The sequence below is a fragment of the Penicillium argentinense genome, assembly GCF_028826775.1.
Source record: "Penicillium argentinense strain IBT 30761 chromosome Unknown utg000009l_segment0_segment0, whole genome shotgun sequence".
NCBI classification, from domain to species: domain Eukaryota; kingdom Fungi; phylum Ascomycota; class Eurotiomycetes; order Eurotiales; family Aspergillaceae; genus Penicillium; species Penicillium argentinense.
The window spans coordinates 87,030-108,152 of record NW_026622668.1 but is presented as its reverse complement, the minus strand read 5'-3'; the positions used below and the strand labels follow the sequence as shown (position 1 = coordinate 108,152).

The window sequence follows — 21,123 nt, the reverse complement described above, 5'->3', positions numbered from 1 at the left end:
TTCCAGGGCGGACTGGGGGGTGACACTATGCGGCGAATTGCGGATTATTACTCTCACTTGGATATATCATATATTGCATGTGGTGCTGCCTTTTGGCGGACCTTTATAGACTAGTATTTATAGATTACATTGTTTGACCTGATGATTGACAACAGTAGGTTATAGCGGCTAAAGCTCACTTCCAAATTCAGTAGGATTTGATGACAGAATTATACTTGTACCTCAATCTGTACCTCCCCCAAAATAACAATTGTGAACAGTCATCAAATCAGTCACCCAAACAGTAACGTACCTGGTAATTTGTCACTCCTAATCTTGTACGGTCCACGAAGCTTCAATAAGTGTTATGGGCACTCGTGGATATAAAATCTTTTCGTAGTTCTAGTAAGTTTTCGGTACTGTCGGTGTTGGGTGTTGGATCAGCCATGAATCGAAAACGGGACATAAACATGGGCAAAAAATAGAAAGTGAGCTCTGGCCGTTACAGCCTGCCGTAGTTGACGCTGAATAAATCATTTCATATTGAGAGAGAAAATAACAAGGTATAATATATCCAATGCGCCGTCCACCCACCAAAGAAGATGCTTTTCCGACTTGCCAGAGCTATAGATACACAAGAGACGCTCGAGGTGTCAAGGATCATTTGGTCGCCTTCTTGGTCGACTTCTTCTCTTTCTTCTCCTTTTCCTTTTTCTCTTCCTTCGTCACGGTCTTCTTTTCACCCTTGCCCTCGTTCGAGGACTTCTTCGCCACCTCGGGCTTCTTTTTCTCTTGCTCCTTCGACTCCTTCGATTCGGCTGCCTCCGATGCTTCACCCTTGTTCTTCTTCGGTTTGTTCAGGACACCCTTCGGGTTAAGGCCCTTGCGTCGCAAGCGGTTGCGCTCTGCACGGTCGATCCGCTTTGAATCCTCATCCTCCTCGAAAGGTCCAAAGGAGCCGCCTTCGACATCCATGCCATCACCCTCCTCGTTCACAATGGGAGTTTTGTCATAAGACTCCTCGTCGGTATATTTAGCGTGGGAGCTGGAACGGGCGCGCCGTTCCCCAGCGGAAGTCGCATCATGGGTGGGCTGGACAACAGGAGTGGGGCCAGTCTTCTTCAATTTACAGACATAGAAACCGTCGACGTTCTCACGGTGCGGGAAGTAGCGGCGAGTCATGGCCATCTTGGCATCGAACTTCTTGCCCATATAGCTGGTGAAACCGGGGCTGCCGAAGTCGCCGAGGCCAGTGTCGACAATCTTGACGTTAGGGCGCTTCCGGAGCACATACTGCACCACAGCCTCGTTTTCTTCCACTGTAACACTGCAAGTCGAGTAGACAATGTATCCACCGGTCTTTGATGAGTGGTCAACCGAATCGATGGCAGCCAGGAGCAGTTGACGCTGCATGTGGGGAATGGCGAGGAAGTCACGTTCATCCTTTGATGTCTTCACACCAGGATCCTTGGAAATGACACCAGTACCGGTGCAAGGAGCATCCAGGAGAACACGATCGAAACCACCCATGGCCTTGGGGAAAGCAGTACGGGCATCCATGTTGGTGACAATAGTGTTCTTACAGCCGAGACGGTGGATATTACCAATCAAACCCTTAGCACGGGGCTTGCTGGCATCGTTGGCGATGACACAGCCAGTGTTGCGCATGAGAGCAGACATGTAGGTAGTTTTACCACCGGGAGCGGAGGCCATATCGAGAACTCGCTCGTTGGGCTGGGGCGCCAGCGCCATGACGGGAAGGAACGAAGATGCAGCTTGGAGGATGTAGTGACCGGCCAGATATTCGGGAGTGGCACCCAGGGGCACAGCAGACTCGAAAACCTGTAGGCCAACCTTTGACCATTTGCCCACGGGTTCGAGAACAACACCGCGGTTGATGAGGGCCTGGGCAAGGGATCGCCGGTTGGTGCGGAGGGTGTTCGTACGGATGACAACCGGGCGCGGGGTTTCGTTGGCTTCGAAAAAGGCGAAGGCTTCCATGGGAGTGAACAGGTTGAACAGCTTCTCGGCCAAATAGCGGGTATAGCCATAGTAGGTGCAGATATCGTTAAGGACAAGATCAACGTAGTCGGCACGCGACTTGCCAGGTTGACCCAGTGTCTTCAGATCACCGAGGATGCGAATGGTATCGGTGATACGTTGACGCAGGAGCTGCAGATCCGGCGCCAGACCAGGTTGGGTCTCGTCACCGAATACATCGGGGCGGTCACCAGCAATGTTTGTCTGCATGGCCGCCTCTTGCAATTCCTGTTCAGCCTCCTCCTCTTCGGCCCTCTTTGCCGCATCAAGCTTTCGGGACAGTCCCTCCATGTTGGCGGCGGTCAATTTCTCCTCGGCGTCAGATAGATCTTCGTCGTCGGAAAACATGGTCTCGCGGGGATGGTCGTCCTCGTCAGAATCGATAACCGAGTCATCATCCTCGTCCTCCAAATCCGAGAGCCGCTCGACGCCCTCATCGCTATCCAGAGATCCCTCACTGACTGCATCCAGGTTGCCAAACTCATCGTCCTCCGTCTCTTCCATATCATCATCTTCAGAGTCCGAGTCCATAGGCACGGACTTTTTCTTTTCAATGACCTTATTGTCTGCCTTGGCAACACCATTAGAGGTGCCATTGGCCTTGGACTTCTTCGGGGCGGCCTTTTTGGAGATCGTCTGCTCTTCATCGGCATCGGATCTCCGCCGCTTCTTCGCTGCGACAGCCTTAGGGGCACTGTCAGGCTCGCCTGCCTTGCGTTTCTTGAGCATGGAGATCTTGGATTCATCCAGCGGGGCCGGAGGGCCCTGCTTCTTCATGCGACGTCCTTTACCCATGGCGAATGTGCTGTTGGGATATGCTGGTTTGCGGGTTAGTTTCCGCCGACTTTTTCTCTTAGTTTTTTTTTTCTCGGCAGCGGTGAGCACCAGCATTATTCGTTCAGCGGAAGGCGGTGTGGCTTATCCCTTTGTTGCCTGGGTTTTCGGGCGGCAATATCACTCCCGCTGTTTGGACAGCCGACAACCTGCGCCGGGAGCTCACCAGAAGCTCGACTTTGAGTATTTGAGCTTTGACCTTGACTCTTTTCCTCTTCTACGATTTCGCCGCACATAATTGCCCGTCATGTCCGAGCTCACCTTTGCCAAATCTTTCCTCTCGACATTGGACTCGCGTCCTATCAAGCTACGTGGGGATCACGTCTTTGATCCGGAACGAGTCGGTTTGCGCGTGCCGGTGAGTGAATACTTCCATGGGTCTCCAGCTACATAATACCGATGATGGAATTTTCTAACTCCTGTGCTTCGGATTGCGAAATAGTACACGCTTCCCCGCCTCCATGCCCCGCACCCTGAGATGCCCAAGAAAGTCAAGAAGACACAGGCACCAGGCTCCTCCAAGTCTATCAATATCCGCATAAAATCTGCCCGCAACCCCGTTCTTGATTTCATCATCGCCAATGCCCCTCTTTCTACAACTAGCGTTCAAGACCTTCGGGATGCCGTCCGTGGGCGTGTCGCTGATACGCAAGGAAACCCTGTTCCGCTGGACAAAATCAAGGTCCTGTATCATCGCAAGCCCGTGAGTGGAACAAGCAAGACAGTGGCGGAGGTTCTGGCCGATGAACCAGAGATGCTGGCTGGAGGTAAGGAGGTTGAGTTCGGCGTTATGATCATTGGAGGTGCTAAGACTGTCGATGCGGTCGAGTCTCAAACAGAAGGTGCGCAAATGCGAGATGTGTCTCCGCCCAAGGCGGCAGTGGGACCAAGTGGTAGAGAGATACTCCAGACCGATGCGTTCTGGAATGATCTCCGAGGCTATCTGCAGCAGCGGTTGAAGGATGAGGAAGAGGCGAATCATTTGAGTATGCTGTTTAAGAATGCCTGGGGCTCGTCTCAGTAAAGGGATCATAGTAGCATTTGTTCGTTTGCATGCTGAATCATTTGTTTTACCACTGAAACCAGCAATCTCATCTGGTGGAAGTACTTACGTGCGGCGTCGCGAGAAATAAATAGTACTATGGACTTGGTAAATTCATTTCTCAATGTTATGCGCATACGTGTAGATACTTTCCATACGACAGGGAGGGCTCATGCGCAATTTAACGACTAGAACCCCTACGTAATTCGAAATGGAAAAGATAAAGACAGAATGAATGCCCACTAAGCTTCTAGTATACCAAGTTGGCAGCTCCGCAGGCAGGGGTAGGAGGGTATATCACATATCATGCAACGAGACATGAAAGCAAGAAAAGCACGGAGAGTTATAGCGGCCAAAGCTCAATTTTACTTTTCCATGTTGATACCCGGTTTCCGATTGATGGGATCCAACACCAACAGACGAACAGTTACTAGAACCACGGTGTAGAAAGAAGTTTTATATCCATAACACTTGTTGAAGCTCCGTCGACGGTACGAGATTAGGAACGGTACTAGATGACCGTTCAGCTGACAGTCCAGATGACTATTTAGGCGACTGTTCTGATAACTGTCACTGTTAGAGTAGTTTGTAGCGTGTTCAGATTGAGGTACAAATCTCTATAATTCAGGGATAAAGCCCTACTGAAATTGAAAAGTGAGCTTTGGCTGTTACCTAAGTATAACCTTTTGCAGGGCTTTGACAGGAGACAAGGCCATGTCGCTAGGACACTGGGTATGCACCAGGGCAAGGAGTACAAAGGTATCTTAGGATGCGGGAGAAACATGATCAGAAATGTACGCCAGGGAATCATTGCGAAGACAGCATATTATCAGCGTCAGAATCAAAAGTACACTTGTAGAAGAAATATAAAGAAGAAACCACATAAACGAGCACCATATGCCAAGTCAGCTGAATGGGACACCATTGCAAATGCTCGAAAAGAACTGGTCCGGCCAATCGCTCATCCGGTTCATGGGATCATATCGCGCCGAGAAGACTGGAGGGGGAATACACAAGGTGGGGTAGGACAGTTAAATGTGACACAATAAAGAAAAGAATCATACAAGGGCTGTCGTCTCGTCGTCCGTTCATCGGGAGAACACCTTCACCACACCATCTCCGCCGCCACTGACGACCCAGCGTCCGTCGCGGCTCCAGATGACAGCGCAGACACCTTCACCACGCATCAGCCGGTGGCTGGTCAATTCCTGGGTGCAGCTGCGTTTCTCCAGGTTCCAGAAACGGAGACTGGCATCATGGCCCGCAGAGACAAGTTCGCGACCATCGGGGGACAGAGACAGGGCGGCGATCGCAGCAGGGTGAGCCAGCATGGTGTACGTGCATTGGCCTGTGATATATTCATTAGTAACTGATAGATTCAAAAAAGGTGTTCAAGGAATACGAACCACTATTCGCATCGAAAAAGCGGATGTATCGATCTTCGTAGCCGCTGATAATCACACCCTCCACGCTACTCGAGCCGGTAGCTCCGTGCACCACTTCCTCCTCGGTCATGGTGCGGTTGGGGTCTAGATTGGCAGATCCATCGAAGCCAACAGTTGTAGCAACCACTGAATTGACCCCAGTCGATGGCGTACCATCGTAGGTCTCTAGGCTGGCCATGCCCACGATCTCCTCGCCGGTTCGGGTGTCGTAGACCAGGATGGATGCATCGGTATAGGAAACCACAAAGTTCACACCGGCCAGAGAAAGCGGGCTAATGCATGTTGGAGACGGGGAATCAGTTCGCATGATGTGATGAACGAGGGTGTAGTTGAAAGGAGTGCTGGTAGCAACGCTGGGCTGAGGAGAGGATGGGAAGTTTGACCCAGAAGAAATCGAGTTCGCACGCCGGCTTCCACCTTGGCGACGTGACCCTGCCTGGGGTGAAGAAACAAGGGGCGGGGGAGTAACTGCCCAGATGAGAATACGGCCATCAGCAGCACCAGAAGCCAGCAAAATTCTGTCCTGGCCACCATAGTGACTGCAAGAATCGCCATAGACCGAGCCTGCCGTACCTGGAAGCACACAAAGAGCCCACACGGCATCCGTATGTCCGTCCAAGGTGGCCTTAGGATCAACTCTACCGCGTTCCCAGACTCGCACGCTAGCGTCCTGTCCACCTGAGAAAACCCATCCATCGCCCGAAGCCCGTCCACCGTTGGAAATATTCTGGGACGGAGAGCAAGCAGCCAACGACGTGACTGCGCCAACGTGACCGCGGTGGGTGAAGTAACTGAGGATGTCCAAGTCGTTGCTCGAGCTAGGGCCATGTGCCCCAAAGGTACCATATGTTGCGGGAATAATCCAACGTTTTATCGTTCCGTCATCACTGCATGTACAAATTTCCGGTTCTGAAGGGCTTCCACCGCCAGTGAAGATGACAGAACGAATAACGTCGAGGTGTCCGCGGAGGGCAAACCGAACCTTGAAATTGGAATCCTGCTGGCCAACCCCAGCGCCAAAGTCTCGCGAGTCAATCGCACCGTCACTCTTGCGTCGTGAGCCGGAGCTCTTGCGCCGTTGAGAAAGTGATCCTCCGCGAGAGGGGGACTTCGGGTTAACAAAATTGGCGTTCGGGAACGCATCTGTGTCGGGACGATGGGGTGGCATAGGCTCGCTGGCCGGTTCCTTCTCGCTGGGCTCATCGAAATTCCAACCATCCATGTCTTCTGCTGCTTCTTCTGATTTGTTTTGCGGGTGCAGATCTTCCTTGACGGCCACTTGAGGGCCCTGGATCTCGAAAGCTGAGTGCTGCCCCATCGCTCGCTCTTCGACCAACCCTTGTTCGTAGGCGTGCTTGCGGTTATCAGTTACGGTGACTGCGCTCTGTTGAGGTTCCATCTGTCGTCGTTCAATGGACGCCTGTCCAGATTCAAACTGATTCTGCATACGAGTATTCTCTGCATATTGACTAGGCGAAGGCTGATGGTTCATGAGTGCCCCCTCGCGCGGCAGACGCTGGTTTGTTTTTTGAAACTGCTGCTGCAGGTATGCCTCCTCCAGGTTCTGCTGGGAGAGCTGCGGGTTTCCGTAAATCAACTCGGGCTCCGAGAGGTCCGGGGCAGGGTGGGATGTAGGGATCACATGGTATGCAACCTCCTGTGCGCATCGGGATAGATATACCCGCGACTTTTCTCGTTCGTCCTCCTGGCGGAACTCTGGAGGTGGGAAATTCTCAGGGTCGTCCTTGTTGACGTTCGGGTCCGAGCTCGGTGAAGAGCGTTGCGCTATTGAAGAGTCAGTATTCAATAACTTGTAGAAATGGACGTATGCAGAAGCCGAAATTACCTTTCAAAAAGCTTACGCTGTCACGCGCAATGTCCTTGGGGTCCTGGACATCGACTTTCTCGTTGTTGGAGAGCTTCTTCGCCTTCTCCCTTTCCTTCTTCAAGGCTGCCTCCATCAGCCGAACATGCTTACCAAGAGACTCATGCAACTGTTTGCTAGTCCTCAGTTCTCCTTCGAGCCGGCCGATACGAGACTTCATCTCCGCACGCTCGATTTCCCAGGCGTTGCGATCGCGTTCGTGCCGATGCCATTCCGTTTGAAGGAAACGCATCACCCCTGTTTCTTTTTGTCAGCCCATGGCACCGAGAGGGAAAAGGTCGAGAGATTACTTACCTTGCAGCGTGTACTCCGTCCCCTGCGAGTGTCCGCCACTAGAGCTATCGCCCATCGATCCCGGCATGCCGCCAAACCCAGACATGGCTGGAGATTGCCAGGCCATGTGCACGGTGAAGTGTCACCGGGACGCTGTGTTCGCGGCTGAGTAGGGCCGTTAGGAGCGCACCGTCCGACAGTGCTCGAGCTCGTGGTTCTCCTGACCCCCGTCGAATCCGCGGCGTAGTAGGGAAGTTCAATGCCCCAGATGGCGACGACGGCAGGGGAACCGCGTTCCACGCCGTGTCAGCCGGTTAATTGGAGAGATATCGAGCTGGCTGCGAGGAGAGAAGGCCAATGGTCGCTCTGCAGTAAGTGTCAAGGGCGTGCATTCGTTTGTTATGGACGAGATTGGGTGGCTTTTCGGGGGGCCTCGTGGAGCTTACCGCCTGCCGGATCGGGGGCCGGCTGGGGAAAGCACATTGGACATGCGAGGGCACCGCTGCCTTCAAGCCGCGGGTGGTAGCCGCTACATTCCTCTACAGTCGTGCTTATCGAACAGGGCGGGAACAAAAACATATCAATTTCAATAATTTATATAAATTTATGAAATGATAAAAAATAATCTATGCAAAAAATTAAAAAAGAAATGCAAACTCCCCCGAGCCGGAATCGAGCCGGCGACCTTTCGGTTATATGTTTCCATTACAGCCGAACGCCATATCCAACTAGACCATCGGGGGTTTGGTTGCGAAAATTTGATAAATCGTGGCTATATGATTCAACTTTCTGGGAGAGATAATCACTTCCAATATCTCAATTACTACGTAGTAGTTAGTGCCCAAAGTATGTAATGCCATCACTCGATTGGAAGATGCCTGGGAAACGAAAAGTTCTGGTAATCCATGGCCATAAGATACAGCCCTTCAAAAATTTTCCCTTTTGTTTCTCCGCGATGCACATTGGCAGTTCCCAATGTTGGAACCATCGGGCGGCCCCTCGGGGGATAGATTCATGGGGATTGACCCCCACCTTCCTCATTTTCCCAGCGCTTAACTATGAGTCCAGTCTCTACCAGTGTAAGAAGAGGGAGAAAAGATAATATCTTCCTCCAAGTCAGACCGCTACGTTAAGAGCCAACGGAGGCCGATAGAACATACTAAGCTAATTACGCCACAATCTGCCTCCACGGCAGAAGCCTGCGCCCTCAATGGGCGAAGAAAGGTTAGAGAAGAGCGATAAAATTGATTTGATTATAAAGGATGCTGTCGTAGACACTAGGTCAAGACGCAATAGCTGGGTTCAATACCCACGAGGACGCTTGGCCAGGGAGGCTCATCCTCGTCGTACCTTTGCGTAGAACTCGTCGACATTTTCAGGGGGCACCCACAGTCAGCAAACTACAGTTGATGTTGGAGGACGTGATACTTCACTCTTCACAAAAGAAAGCATTTGTCCTGAAACTCTCTATACATAAGCGCCGGATGTTAGCGAATACCTTACAGAACATGGAGCGCTGCGTACTCCTCAAACGAGATATGACCTCCTACGTGCAGTAGGTGCCAGCAACTCTGAGCGCTACCAATGCGCATTTGACTACTTAGCAAACTCAGTCACTTTCGTTACGGACGATACAGAGCAATCAAAAGCTCAGAATCTTCTTGAGGGTACCAGGGATCGGATGGAAGGTTATGGATTTTCGGACTCGGAGTCGGAGTCGGAACAGGCTTTGGGGCGAATTTGACCTCTTTAGAAGGTTCCAGGATGACAAGCTTTAGTACTTAGCGTAGATTGGAGGTTTACTTGTTCGATAAGATGCTGATCAAGTCATCTCGAAGTTATAAAAGACGGGTTTATGGCCAGCCTTGTTGTTTGAGGAGACTTCATGACCGTCCGAAGGTTCCAACGATCTTCCTTGCTCACATCAGCGAGGCCCTTTTTAGTCGCAAGCGTGAAAATTATTTTGAGTCTGTAAAAGCTGTGGGCCACGATGAGAGATTCGAGGCTCATATCCCTCAGGCCACCGATGCTGCTAGCGAGTCCATTTCTGAAATGGACGCCTGACTACGGGATTTCATGGTATATAAAACTGCCGAGCTCAAATAATACGCTTGCGAACTGCGAACGCGACAAGGGGGCTGGTGTGCCTGTGGTGGTCAGGACTGTCGGCGTTATGTGTTTTGGTAGGGGTCTTCCAGTAACTGGGTCCCGCGGCACAACGTTGATCGTATCCGTCCTCGGGTTTCATTTCTTCACGGAGAAGTCATTCCAATCAGTTAGAGTGATATCTGGAGGGACACGAGCTTTTTCCTTTGCAGCATGCAAGCGCGCTTTAGGTATGGCTTCGGTATAGAGACCTGGGAGGGCAACCCGTTTGCGTCGGGTCACCTTGTCTTCATCCAGAATCATCCAAGCCTTAGACTCCAGTGATACGACGAAGTCAATATGCATGTTAGGTGTCATTTTTTGGAGTATGAATCCTGGGTCGAGTTGATTGTTATCCGGCGCTGGCAGGTCGTGGTTGGAGGACATGGACATGTCATTTGTGGACAAGACGATGGCTCGATGTAAAGACCCTGGGGCCTGGCCTCACATACTTCTGCCTTCGGAACCACGACTTGGCCAACTGTGAAGGCCCGGGGCTTTGTCAGGTCATTAGATCCAAGGAGCCATCCCATTGGGCCTAAACCCTGCAAAGACATAACCCCTGTAGACCGGACACCAATCCACACCATATATCCTGCTACCACGCAGGGACCACACATTGGTCTGCGGTTGCGAATTTTTAGTCTCTGATCTAAGTCCCAGCTGAATTGATCTGAGTCTCTATCGGGAATCAGCCCGATCACCGCAAATAGCCACGCATCCCATGGACGCACATTGGAGAGAGTGGGCTGCCATCGGGTCCTTGACTTGACGCTGGAGGACTCCTTGACGGGGGACATTCTTGCAATTCGGTCGGTCAAGAGCGGCAATGTCGCCATAGTGTCCTTATCAACAGGTGAGCTTGAAGGCCTCGCTGGTTAGGCCTCGCTGGTTAGGCCTCATTGCCGTCCTCAGTCGTCCAGTTCTTCAGCTCCTGGGCGTACTGCTGCATCTCTGTCCAGTATTGGACACACTGGCGCTTGCTCTGGCGGCATTCCACCATGAATTGATACGCTGCTTTGTTCATGTCGAAGTAGCAATAGGCGTGAGCCAATATCGTAGTTGTAGTCAGCACATGTGGGCACGTAGAGAGAAAAGCCGAAGGAGTCGCAGCAATAAGCGTGAGCCAGTGTCGGGACGTGACCGGCAGATGCGGGAGTCGATGAAATCGTCGGATACGCAGTGGAAGAAGAGTCGCCGCTGTTCGTAGGCGAGGGAGAAGATAGGAGGTAAGAAAATTAAAAATGGAGATGGAAGACATTGTGGAGGGGTCCAGGCTCTAGTATTCATACTTGGGCGTCTCCAGGGAAGGTAAAGTGTCAAGGTGAAGTGAGATATAGCGACTGGTGGAATCAGGCTGAATTCACCTCGCTGCCTACCTAGGAAAGCAATGCTGAAGTGAGGGGTGGAACGTGGTGGTACAGTAAGAAACTTCCAGGCACCGTCTGAACTTGAGCGAAACTTAAAAGTACATAAAGAATCCTCGTAAAAGTAAGCTGAGAATGAAGGTGTGAAGCCCCCCCCCCAAAACTAAGTACTCAATGGGAATCTTGATCAATCACCGTTACGATAGATTCACGATCAACTGCCACATTCCACCTCCCGAGGTCCAGTATAGCATTTCTCTTTGAACGCTGTAGCCCATGTGGCCTACCTAGGTAGGACTGCCCGGGTCCCCGGTCACAGACCTGACTATCTACCAGGTCATCTACCAGGTTTTTGGGTTGTTCATCTACCTGGACACTCTGCATCATGGCAATGACCTAGCAGTGGCTTACGTAGAGGCTAAGGTCCTAATGTTTTGTGTACACCTGCACCAATAGCGTGGTCTTTTGGAGTTCATGTGTCTCGGGGACGAGACTCCAGTGAACTGCAGCAGAAGATATATAAACGCCCGGGTTGGCGACCAAAAACCAAACAAACGAACAAATGCCACCACCGCAATTTCCAATATGAAATGAGAGCTACCATTTTATTTTCAGAGTGGATCAAGGGACATCGCAAGTTGACACCTGCTAAGAAGCTTGGTGCTGGATAGTGTTCTTCCTGGATCTGACAGCACCACAAAATGGGAACGGGACCTTGATCCGAGTGTAGATTTATATTAACTTAATTGTGGCTGACATCGCAACCAAACCCCCGATGGTCTAGTTGGATATGGCGTTCGGCTGTAATGGAAACATATAACCGAAAGGTCGCCGGCTCGATTCCGGCTCGGGGGAGTTTGCATTTTTTTTGGTTTTTGATTCTTTTGATTTTCCCATATTTTTTTTAACCCTTTACTCTATTTTACTTTCTCATTTTGATTATAATAACACATTTTCTGGAAATAATTGACTCCGAGTCCTCATTCCAAGAACATTACCACGTAGGTAAGTGACTGTTCAGATGACTCCGAGACTGATTGGGCGACTGCTTTGATGACCGCCTGTTTGGTGGCTATCGCCTTTCGTGGGGCTAGTATAATAATATTTTCGGTATAGAACTTGAATCTACTCTACCAAGCCTTTGGGGAGGGTACTTACTAGGTTCAAGTCCTTCGCCACAGCCACCGAGTAACTAGGTTAGTACCCACTAACGTGATTCACTACCGAGTCGCCCACCCTACCGAGCCGCCCGCTCCGCCCGCGAACGCGTATTTCTATCCCTTCCTACCACTTCATCCGGCAACCATGCCACCAATTCGCAATATTACCGTCCATACGCGTGAGAACCAAGAGGGCAGGTTATTACTTGCTATAGAGGCTCTCAAAAACGACGAAAAATTGACTGTCCGACGCGCTGCAGACCTATATGATGTTCCTCGTACTACCCTCCGCGGTCGCCGCAGTGGCACAACTGAACGCACTGCCACGCGCGCAAACAGCCATAAATTGACTGAATTGGAGGAGAAATCGCTAGAGAATTGGGTTCTTTCTATGGACGACCGTGGAATTGCTCCTAGGCATGAATTGGTGCGAGAGATGGCAAATTTGCTACTATCTCAGCGCGGCAAAGGTCCTCCGGTCACGGTCGGCAAGAATTGGGTCACCAAATTTATTAAGCGCACGCCAGAGCTTGATACACGATACACACGCTGTAGGGACTATCAGCGTGCTCTCTGTGAGGACCCAAAGCTAATTCAGCAATGGTTTGACCTTATTCAAGAGGTTATTTGCAAATACGGTATCCACCAAGACGATATCTACAATTTTGACGAAACTGGCTTCGCAATGGGCCTCTGTAGCACTTCTAAAGTAGTAACTCGCGCTGGTTACTATGGACGAAGGGCTAAAATCCAACCGGGGAATCGTGAGTGGGTAACGGCAGTTGAAACAATTTGTATGAGTGGATGGGCGCTTCCGCCGGTGCTCATATTCAAAGCGAAAACCTACAATTCGGCCTGGTTTTCCTCCGAAATTGACCTCCCTCGCGACTGGCATATTGAGGTTAGCGATAATGGATGGACGACTAATGAAATTGGCCTTCGGTGGTTAACAAACCACTTTATACCATTGACTAATGGTTATACAAAGGGCAAGTGGCGTCTCCTAATTTTGGATGGACATGGAAGCCATATGACTGCTCAATTTGACCAAATATGTAGAGATAATAATATTATCTCTATCTGTATGCCGCCACATTCGTCTCACCTACTTCAACCACTTGATGTAGGTTGTTTCTCTATTATCAAGCAAGAATATGGTCAATTGGTTCAGTCAATGATAGTGGATGGTATACACCACATCGACAAGCTTGATTTCTTGTCCAATTACCCCTATGCGCGCACAAAGGCATACACACAATCAACTATTCGAAATGCTTTTGCTGGCGCCGGTCTTCTACCTCTCTCTGCAGAGGGTATTAGAAAAATTGAATATCCATATCAATGTTACTCCCCCAGGGAGTAGGGCAGGAGAGAGCGGCAGCAGTGGTTTTATCCCCTGTACACCACAAAAGCCTACTGAAATTCAGCGGCAAACACGATCAATTGGCAAATTACTACAGCAAGCTCGCCAATTAGCGCTGGATACCAATATTGAGAGAGCTTTGGTGCAAATCGAACAATTAGCAAAGAGCGCGCGCTCTAGTATGCATGAAAAAACGCTATATTTAGCTGATATCAACCGAATGCACGCTACCCATGCTAAGCAGCAGAAGAAACAAGCAATTCCTGGCACAAATATTGGTCGATCGGAGGGTTGTACGCGCGCACAGTGGGAGGAGGAATATGTTCGTGCCAATGATACTACTACGGCAGGTCCTAGTGGGACAGGAAAAACGACATTTCAGAGAGCGCCGCCGCGTTGTTCGAATTGCAATACTCTTGGGCATAAGAGAACACACTGCCCGGCTTAGTTTGATATATTTATCAATTTCATACAATTCCTGGTGGTCGAGTAATATTCAAAAATAATGGTAGGGGCCGAGCGGAGCGGGCGGCTCGGTAGGGTGGGCGACTCGGTAGTGAATTACGTTACAAGTTCTTAGTCAGCGAGGCGATTAACCGCGATTGGGCCGTCCCTTTCGGGTTGGGTTCTTCGATGCAAGCGGGCCCGGGTAGCCGCCCTGCGATGCGCCTCGAGGGAAATAAGGAGACTGGTCGGCGGGAATAATTCGACACCGTGCGCGAGCAGCAATTGCCTTCTTTTTAGGATACTCGATGCGATAGAGTCTCTCCTATGTCACCTACTAGTACTAGTATCCATAATGTGGGCATCAGTAGGAGTGCCTCTAGTGTGCTATGTACGTTTGTAATCGTAGATCGGGAGCTGCCACTGCAGGCCAGACCGCGCACGGCCCCGATCCTTCCCAAACTCGCAACCCGCACATCTTCTCTTCTTCGATTCTCGCAACCGCGACGGGGCCCAGGGTTACTCTTTCTCCGACCGGCGCCTCCTGTTCGATTCATCATTTGATTATTCCCCATACTCCCTGAGGTCGCCTCAGATTTTATTCTCCCGTCACTCCGTCGCCCATTTTCCCGCCACCGCCAACTTCACGAATCTCCAGTCCTGCATCCTTTTCGGGCCGTGGGCCGTGGGCCGTGCAAAGCCCATCACGTGCAGCTATCCCCGTTGGTTCCATACAGATTCTTGCCGCGAACCCCCGTTCTTTCACTAACCGTCGGTCCCAGGTCATCTCGTAGCATGACCTGGTAATGGCATCCCGATTTCCTCCATCATCCGGGTTCAACTCCCGCGACCGCTCCCCCCAGCGCTTTGGGGATCGCCGCCCGCCTGCCGCCCGGGGTCTCGACGATGGCAGTCCTTCATTTGGCAGAGAACCCCCGCGTGGCCCCCGTGCTCTAGTCGATTCACCGCGAGGTGGCCCCTATGGCGGTGGCCGAGGCCGTGGTTATGGACGCGGCGACTTTAGAGACCGGGACCGCGACCTCCGAGACCGAGACCGTGACCGTGATCGTGACTTTCGGGATACTCGCGATGCCCCCCCATTTCGACGGGATCTGGACCGTGACTGGGTTCGCCGAGACCGCGATTTTGACCCCCGCGACAACAGGGGTGGCTTTGGACGAGGCCGCTCCCGCTCGCCCACCCGCGACTTTCGCGACTTAAGAGAACCTCCCGGCCGGGATTTCGACCTTGTGCGCATGCGACGCAATTCCCGCGACAGCCTTCTCTCAGCTTCCTCAGGCGGCCCCGATGGACCCCCACCCAGTGTCAGTCACCGAGGCGGTGGCTCAATGCGTGGACGCGGGCGTGGGGATTGGGACGGAGGCCGAGGTCGGGGGCGCCCTCCCTATCATGATGATCGTGAGCTGTTCCGGCGACGCAGCCGCTCCCGGGATACCTGGCGCGAACGTGGAAGGGATCGGCTGCCTGATCGGATGCCCGACCGAATGTCTGATCGTGATCGAGACCGAGACGTGGACCGGGACCGCCCCTCTGCCATGGTCGACCGTATCGCAGACCGAGACCGCGATCGAGATATGCGTGATCGAGACCGAGACCGAGACGTCGACCGACGAGACCGTTTCGACCGTCGAGAGGAATGGGATGTGCGGCGACCTGAACGTGATGATCGAGACCGGCCACCAGAGTCGTGGAAGAGAGGCGACCGACCTCCTAGCCGAGCGGATAATCGTGGCTCAGTAGGCCCGGCCTCGTCTATCCAGCATTCTGCGTCGTTAGCCGCCCCTGCGTCTGCACCCGCGCCCGATCGTTTGCTGGAGCAGCCACCCTCAGACCAGAACCGCAAGGGATCTATTTTCTCAGGTTTATCTGGACCCGATGTTCGACGTGATAGCGAGCGCTCAGAGGCCCCTCTCCGACCAGAACCGTCCAAGGAACCGCCAGTACAGGCTGCTCAAAATTCACCTCCACCGTCAGCTCCACAAGTCCCTGCGTTTGGCTCTGTCCCTACTCCAATTCCGACATTTTCTACGGCCAAAGGAACCTCCGAAGGGCGCACGGGTCATGATGCACCGGCGCCGGCAGAGAAAGACCGTCCTGCACCCTCAGTACAACCTCCGACAGGTTCCAAGGCAGATCGCCGCGATCTGTCTCAGCAATCAGACACAGGTCACCACCAGGAGGAGCCAGTTCGAGCCGCAAGAACATCCGCACAATTATCCGAACAATCTCCGCCAACTGCTCCCGCTGCTATGGCCAAGCGAGACTCGGTCTCTGCGTCCACTGAGCCACACGCCCCTCCCAAATCCAGCGCTTTGAATTCTTCTCCAACCCTTACACGACTTCCGCTGCCAGCCCCACCGCCGCTTTCTAAAGAACCATCTACCTCACCTCGACTGTCATCATCAAACATCCCCACGGCCCCGCGAGCATATCAACATCGACAAGAACAACTACAAGCTCTATCGCCACGGGGTCCCAACAAAGGCAATAAACCATGGGTTCGTCGCAGTTTCAGCCGTGGTCCATCTACCCCAAATGCGCCGCCTCAGAAGGAAAGCGAGGAGCGTGATGGCTTTCCTCTAGCAGAGGAGGAGAAATCTCAGCGCGAAATCGGGGCTGCGACCCCCGAATTCGCAGAACGGCCAGAAAAGGCCAACCCTCCTTCTGCCGTAGAGCTTGTCAAACACCGTTCTCCGACATCGCCCTCTATGAGACTACCCATTCGTAGTAGCCCACCGCCCGTGCCGACTGTCGAGGAAGGACCTGGGAGTGAGCCGGAACAACCGAAGATGGAGGATTCGGCGATCATTCCTGACTTCGGGCAATCAACAGACGAGGAAGAAGAAAATGTTGTCTTTAATCAAGAATACCTAGAGGAGCGGAAGCGGATTTTTGAGAAGGATATGCAATCTCTTCGAGCCGAGCTGCCTCTGTCGCCTTTGGAAGACCCGGACCTTCAATCTCTATTGCTCCGAATTCAGCTTCTCGGCAAGATAGCCCAAGAGCAGATGCCAGAGCAACATTTCGAACCGCTTCCATCGGTGGAGGATGAAGAACCCCCGACCATCGCCACGAGCACAGCGTCAAACAATGAGCGAGTGGTGTCCTTCGCCCCGACAGCCCCGACACAGGAGCCGGAAGCGGTTTCGCAAACATTCGTCCCGCCAGTTGTACTTCATGACGAGATCACCATCGATAGCTTGCCCTTCCTGAACTCAGGTCCTCCAACTCCTATCTCGGACCTCGAGGTATCTCACGATAATGCGGCTCAGCTCGATAATTTCAAGGACATTTTTCGCAGCGAGCTTTCCAAAAGAAAGAAAGAGATTGCGACGAAGAACGCCGGTTTGAGGGAGGAGTACATGTCCTACTACAAGCCCTGGCGGCTTACAGTATGGGAGCTGGATCGCAAGAAAGACAAGAAGCCCATGACGCCGGGCCCAGCGTCACCGCCGGCACCCACCCTCCCACCTTCCCCTGCACCCGTCCCAGAAGTGCGAGAAGGACGTCGATACAAGGGCAATAGCGAACTGGATTTCCTCAATGCACTGAAAGCCTCCGAAATCTCCGCCCAAGAAGAACTGGAGCGGCGAAGAACCAAAATGGCGACTGCCCGCCCTGATCTGTCTCGGGAGGCTATCATTCCCGACATGTTAGAACCGCAGGAGAAGAAGGCCTGCATATACAAGGATGTCAACAACACAATTGATCCCAACCAGGCTATGGATGTGTTTGGCTTTTTCCTGCCGCCTAACGACTTCACCAAGGAGGAGCACGGCATGTTTACGGACGCCTTTATGGCACATCCCAAGAGATGGGGTAAAATCGCCGAGTCATTACCCGGCCGAGATTTCCGGCAGTGTATTGTCCATTACTATCTCACCAAAGAAGAGATTAAGTACAAGGCAAAACTCAATAAGAGATGGAGTCGTCGTGGGAGAGGAAAGACCAGATCTTCCCGCCCCAAGTCTAATGCGCTTATTGCTGATCTAGGAGTAGTCAAACCAGACCTCGAAGGTGAAGACGAAATGCCTCAAATCACCGAAACAGGACGTCCGCGTAGAGCTGCGGCGCCTACTTTTGGTGATTCGAACGATCCCGAAGGCAGCACGCCTACCCGCCGGGGCCAGTCTACAAAGGATGGCGAGGTCATCGAAAAGTCTTCAACCAGCCGACGTGGTGGACGTGGAGGAGCGCGTGCGCAAAGACGCACCAAGACCACCGCCCAGCAAGACCCCAAGACCCAGGGCCAACCTGCGAGCAACATTCCTCTCGCGGCCCCGCCGAGAATCGAAGTGGGTGCTGATGGGCTCATCGAAAACTCCCTAGGAGCCTTGCCCCAGGACGGGGAAGCGGTCACAAAGGACATGGCCCTCCCTGCCAGTCGGTCGAGACCTGGGCGTGGCAGAGCCAAAGATGGCATGTATGTCTTCGAATCTACCGAAACAGAACCTGTCATGGCCCCCAAACAAGCCGAAACGGGCTATGGCTCCTTGCAACCGACCAGCTACTGGTCTGTTCCCGAGCAACGCGATTTTCCCCGACTGCTGGCACATTTTGGTCGTGACTTTGAAGGCATTTCGAATTTTATGAAGACTAAGACAACCGTGATGGTGAGTGTGATTATGATTATGATTCTTTGTCCTGGACATGTTCTCTAATATGGTTGATCGCAGGTGAAAAACTACTTTCAGCGCCGCCTGGATTCGGGACAGAAGGATTTCGAAGAAATACTTCTAATCGCAGAGGACAAGAAAGCCCGGGGAGAAGCCACCGGACCTCTTCCTGTGCCCAGTGTTGCTCCGAAGCGACGGTATGAGGCGACACCATCCGCTATCGTTCCTCGTCCCTTGGCTCCTCACGGTGAACTCATGACCGAGGCGGACGAGACACGTTACAACCTTAAAGGCAAACCCCTGGCGATGTCCCCGCAGCCAGTTTCACTCCATGGACATCCTCTTCCAGAAGCCGAACGTGGCCCAGGTCGCTATCCGACGCTCGCTCAAGCCTCCGCTGCGGCGGCGGTACCTCCAGTCGCCGCTACCCTTGGTGATGATGCTTCCCGTGCTATGCGAGCCCAGGCAGGACCCCCGTCTCGCATTCAAGGTCCGCGTTTGGGTTACTTCACAGAGGAACGAAGAGACTCGAGCCTGCTCCCGCATTCCTCATCACGGGCTCAAGATATCCCTCCCCACCCGGCGGACTTGGCTCGAATGGACCCTTTGGCCCAACCTGCGTATATGTCTACGCAGGCTCCGACCCTTCTTCCCTCCACACATTCTCGCCATCCCAGCCTGACTCAGACTCCTGCATCGCCAACGCAGTTATCAAGGCCGGACATCGATGTCCCTTCGACGCACCGCGATCCCTTTGGTCAGAGGGGGTATTATCCACTGTCGAATCACACAGTGGGAATATCCCACTCTCCTCGGCCTGTCTTGTCTCCTGTTAAAGATATTCCACGGGCAAGTGCTACACCGGCTCCCGAGGCTCCTCGTCAAGTTCCGGCGAAGCGGTCCAATATCATGAGTATCCTGAATGACGAGCCCGAGGATCCTCAGCCACGAAAGCGATTCGCTAGCGAAGCGCCCTCTGCTCCGATTTCTGTTTCGACTTCAACATCTAGATCTGCCTACCCAGGCACAGGCACAACTCGCTCGGAGGAAGTCGTCAAGCCTGCGGGTTATGGCCAGCAAGGACAATATGCGCCGCATTCGCGTGGCTATGCAGAGTATCCTGGCTATGGACCTCCCCCGGCTGGCGGGTCAGCTACGTCCGCGAACAATGACTGGATGGCACGGTTCGATCCCCGGGCCCCTCAAGCTGGACCACCACAGGCGGGGCCGCCGCCGCCGCCAAGCAGTCGCCCTGCCCCATCCGTGGCAGCTCAAAGTCCCTTCTCGCCCTATGGTTCTGCACCATCCCAGCCGCCGGGGTCATTGAACAACATTCCTGCTCCTTCTCCTGCGCCGACACCACCTCCTGCTGCCTCCCAAAGATCTGCGTACCCGAATGTCTTCTCACAGCCACCCTCGGGCCAGCCAGCCGCCAGCGTTCGTGATATGCCATCCCAGCCCTCGGCATATCGGGCTGTTTCTCCTCCGCCGCGGGCAAGCAGCGCGGCCTTTGGTTCCCGGCAAGAACCTCCACCGCCAGCCCAATCGTCACCTGGTCTCTTTGGTCTACCACCTCGCCAGAATGGCTCTCAGTCCGCATATGTTTCGGGTGCAGCTTCCACGCCAGCATCGGCCCAGCCTCATAGCCAAAGCTACCAGCAACATGTTCAGACTCTGGTAAGTGGGTCTCACCGCTCGACCCCGGTCAGCATGCCTGGAGTTCCTCCACAGTATGGGCACAGCACTCCGCCCCCACAAGCGCAAGGCGGTCGCTCCATGCCATCGCTGACTAGTACGCTGGGACGTTCGTACACTCCTCCATCCGCCTTACATCCCTCGGTAGGCAGCAGCGGCATGGCCTACGCACCACCGCCACCATCAACACCAGGAGCAATGCCACCACTTCAGCAACGGCCCCCGGGGCCAGGTTCGCTGGCAGATCCTGCACCGCCGTCTGCTCATCACCGCGTGTACAGTCAAGGTTCGACGCAGGGTGGATTGCCAGGCCCATTGCATCCGCCGTCGCAACCTCCTCGCTAAGTAGGTTGGCTTTTGAAATGTTTAGGGCTTCAGTCCCCATCAGAAGCCACATGTCTTGAGTCTCATGTATTTTAGGAGGAACGGATTCCCTATTTTGTCGATCACTTGTCTATGATTCAGGCATTATTGCCGATTCAGACGTTTTTGTTTGTCTACATGTACTACTAAATGAATGACTTGATGTATGCTACGTTTGACATTGTTTTTCTGCCGTCACAAAACGCACTTGAATTCCAAGTTCGTCAGCTAATGCCACCTACTCAAGACTACCTACTCAAGACTACCCTAAGGTAGTACCTACTAAGTCAAGCTCGTAACTAGATAAGGATGATGACATCATTTCTGCTCACATCAGAGTGGAATTCGCGAAGAGATTGAAGTGTGAGGACGGGCGAGATTCTGGGATGCCCGAAGAACCTACAGGCTAGTATCAAATCCTTTGATGCAGATGGTTAGTTCTTATCACGAG

The 21,123-nt window shown here is 52.8% G+C and overlaps 6 protein-coding genes across 6 annotated transcripts; 2 read left to right on the top strand and 4 right to left on the bottom strand.

The window, feature by feature from the left end:
• Nucleotides 1-639: 639 nt before the first annotated feature.
• On the bottom strand, nt 640-2,814 carry N7532_007638 (rRNA (cytosine-C5-)-methyltransferase NOP2; the record flags this gene model as incomplete). The annotated part of the gene is made up of 1 exon (XM_056620130.1): nt 640-2,814. One exon carries the CDS (start codon nt 2,812-2,814, stop codon nt 640-642), a length of 2,175 nt encoding a protein of 724 aa, XP_056470936.1.
• Nucleotides 2,815-3,100: 286 nt separating this feature from the next.
• N7532_007637 (uncharacterized protein) lies at nt 3,101-3,877 on the top strand (the record flags this gene model as incomplete). Its single annotated transcript, XM_056620129.1, has 2 exons — nt 3,101-3,211; nt 3,296-3,877. 2 exons carry the CDS (start codon nt 3,101-3,103, stop codon nt 3,875-3,877), a joined length of 693 nt encoding a protein of 230 aa, XP_056470935.1.
• Nucleotides 3,878-4,983: 1,106 nt separating this feature from the next.
• On the bottom strand, nt 4,984-7,625 carry N7532_007636 (cell differentiation and development protein Fsr1; the record flags this gene model as incomplete). Its single annotated transcript, XM_056620128.1, has 4 exons — nt 4,984-5,243; nt 5,302-7,125; nt 7,187-7,462; nt 7,520-7,625. The coding sequence occupies 4 exons, from the start codon at nt 7,623-7,625 to the stop codon at nt 4,984-4,986; spliced, it is 2,466 nt and encodes an 821-aa protein (XP_056470934.1).
• Nucleotides 7,626-9,742: 2,117 nt separating this feature from the next.
• Nucleotides 9,743-10,036, bottom strand: N7532_007635 (uncharacterized protein; the record flags this gene model as incomplete). The annotated part of the gene is made up of 1 exon (XM_056620127.1): nt 9,743-10,036. The coding sequence occupies one exon, from the start codon at nt 10,034-10,036 to the stop codon at nt 9,743-9,745; it is 294 nt and encodes a 97-aa protein (XP_056470933.1).
• Nucleotides 10,037-10,535: 499 nt separating this feature from the next.
• Nucleotides 10,536-10,904, bottom strand: N7532_007634 (uncharacterized protein; the record flags this gene model as incomplete). Its single annotated transcript, XM_056620126.1, has 1 exon — nt 10,536-10,904. One exon carries the CDS (start codon nt 10,902-10,904, stop codon nt 10,536-10,538), a length of 369 nt encoding a protein of 122 aa, XP_056470932.1.
• A 3,879-nt stretch (nt 10,905-14,783) lies between these two features.
• N7532_007633 (MYB DNA-binding domain protein) lies at nt 14,784-20,654 on the top strand (the record flags this gene model as incomplete). Its single annotated transcript, XM_056620125.1, has 2 exons — nt 14,784-18,611; nt 18,675-20,654. The coding sequence occupies 2 exons, from the start codon at nt 14,784-14,786 to the stop codon at nt 20,652-20,654; spliced, it is 5,808 nt and encodes a 1,935-aa protein (XP_056470931.1).
• Between the last annotated feature and the right edge of the window lie 469 nt (nt 20,655-21,123).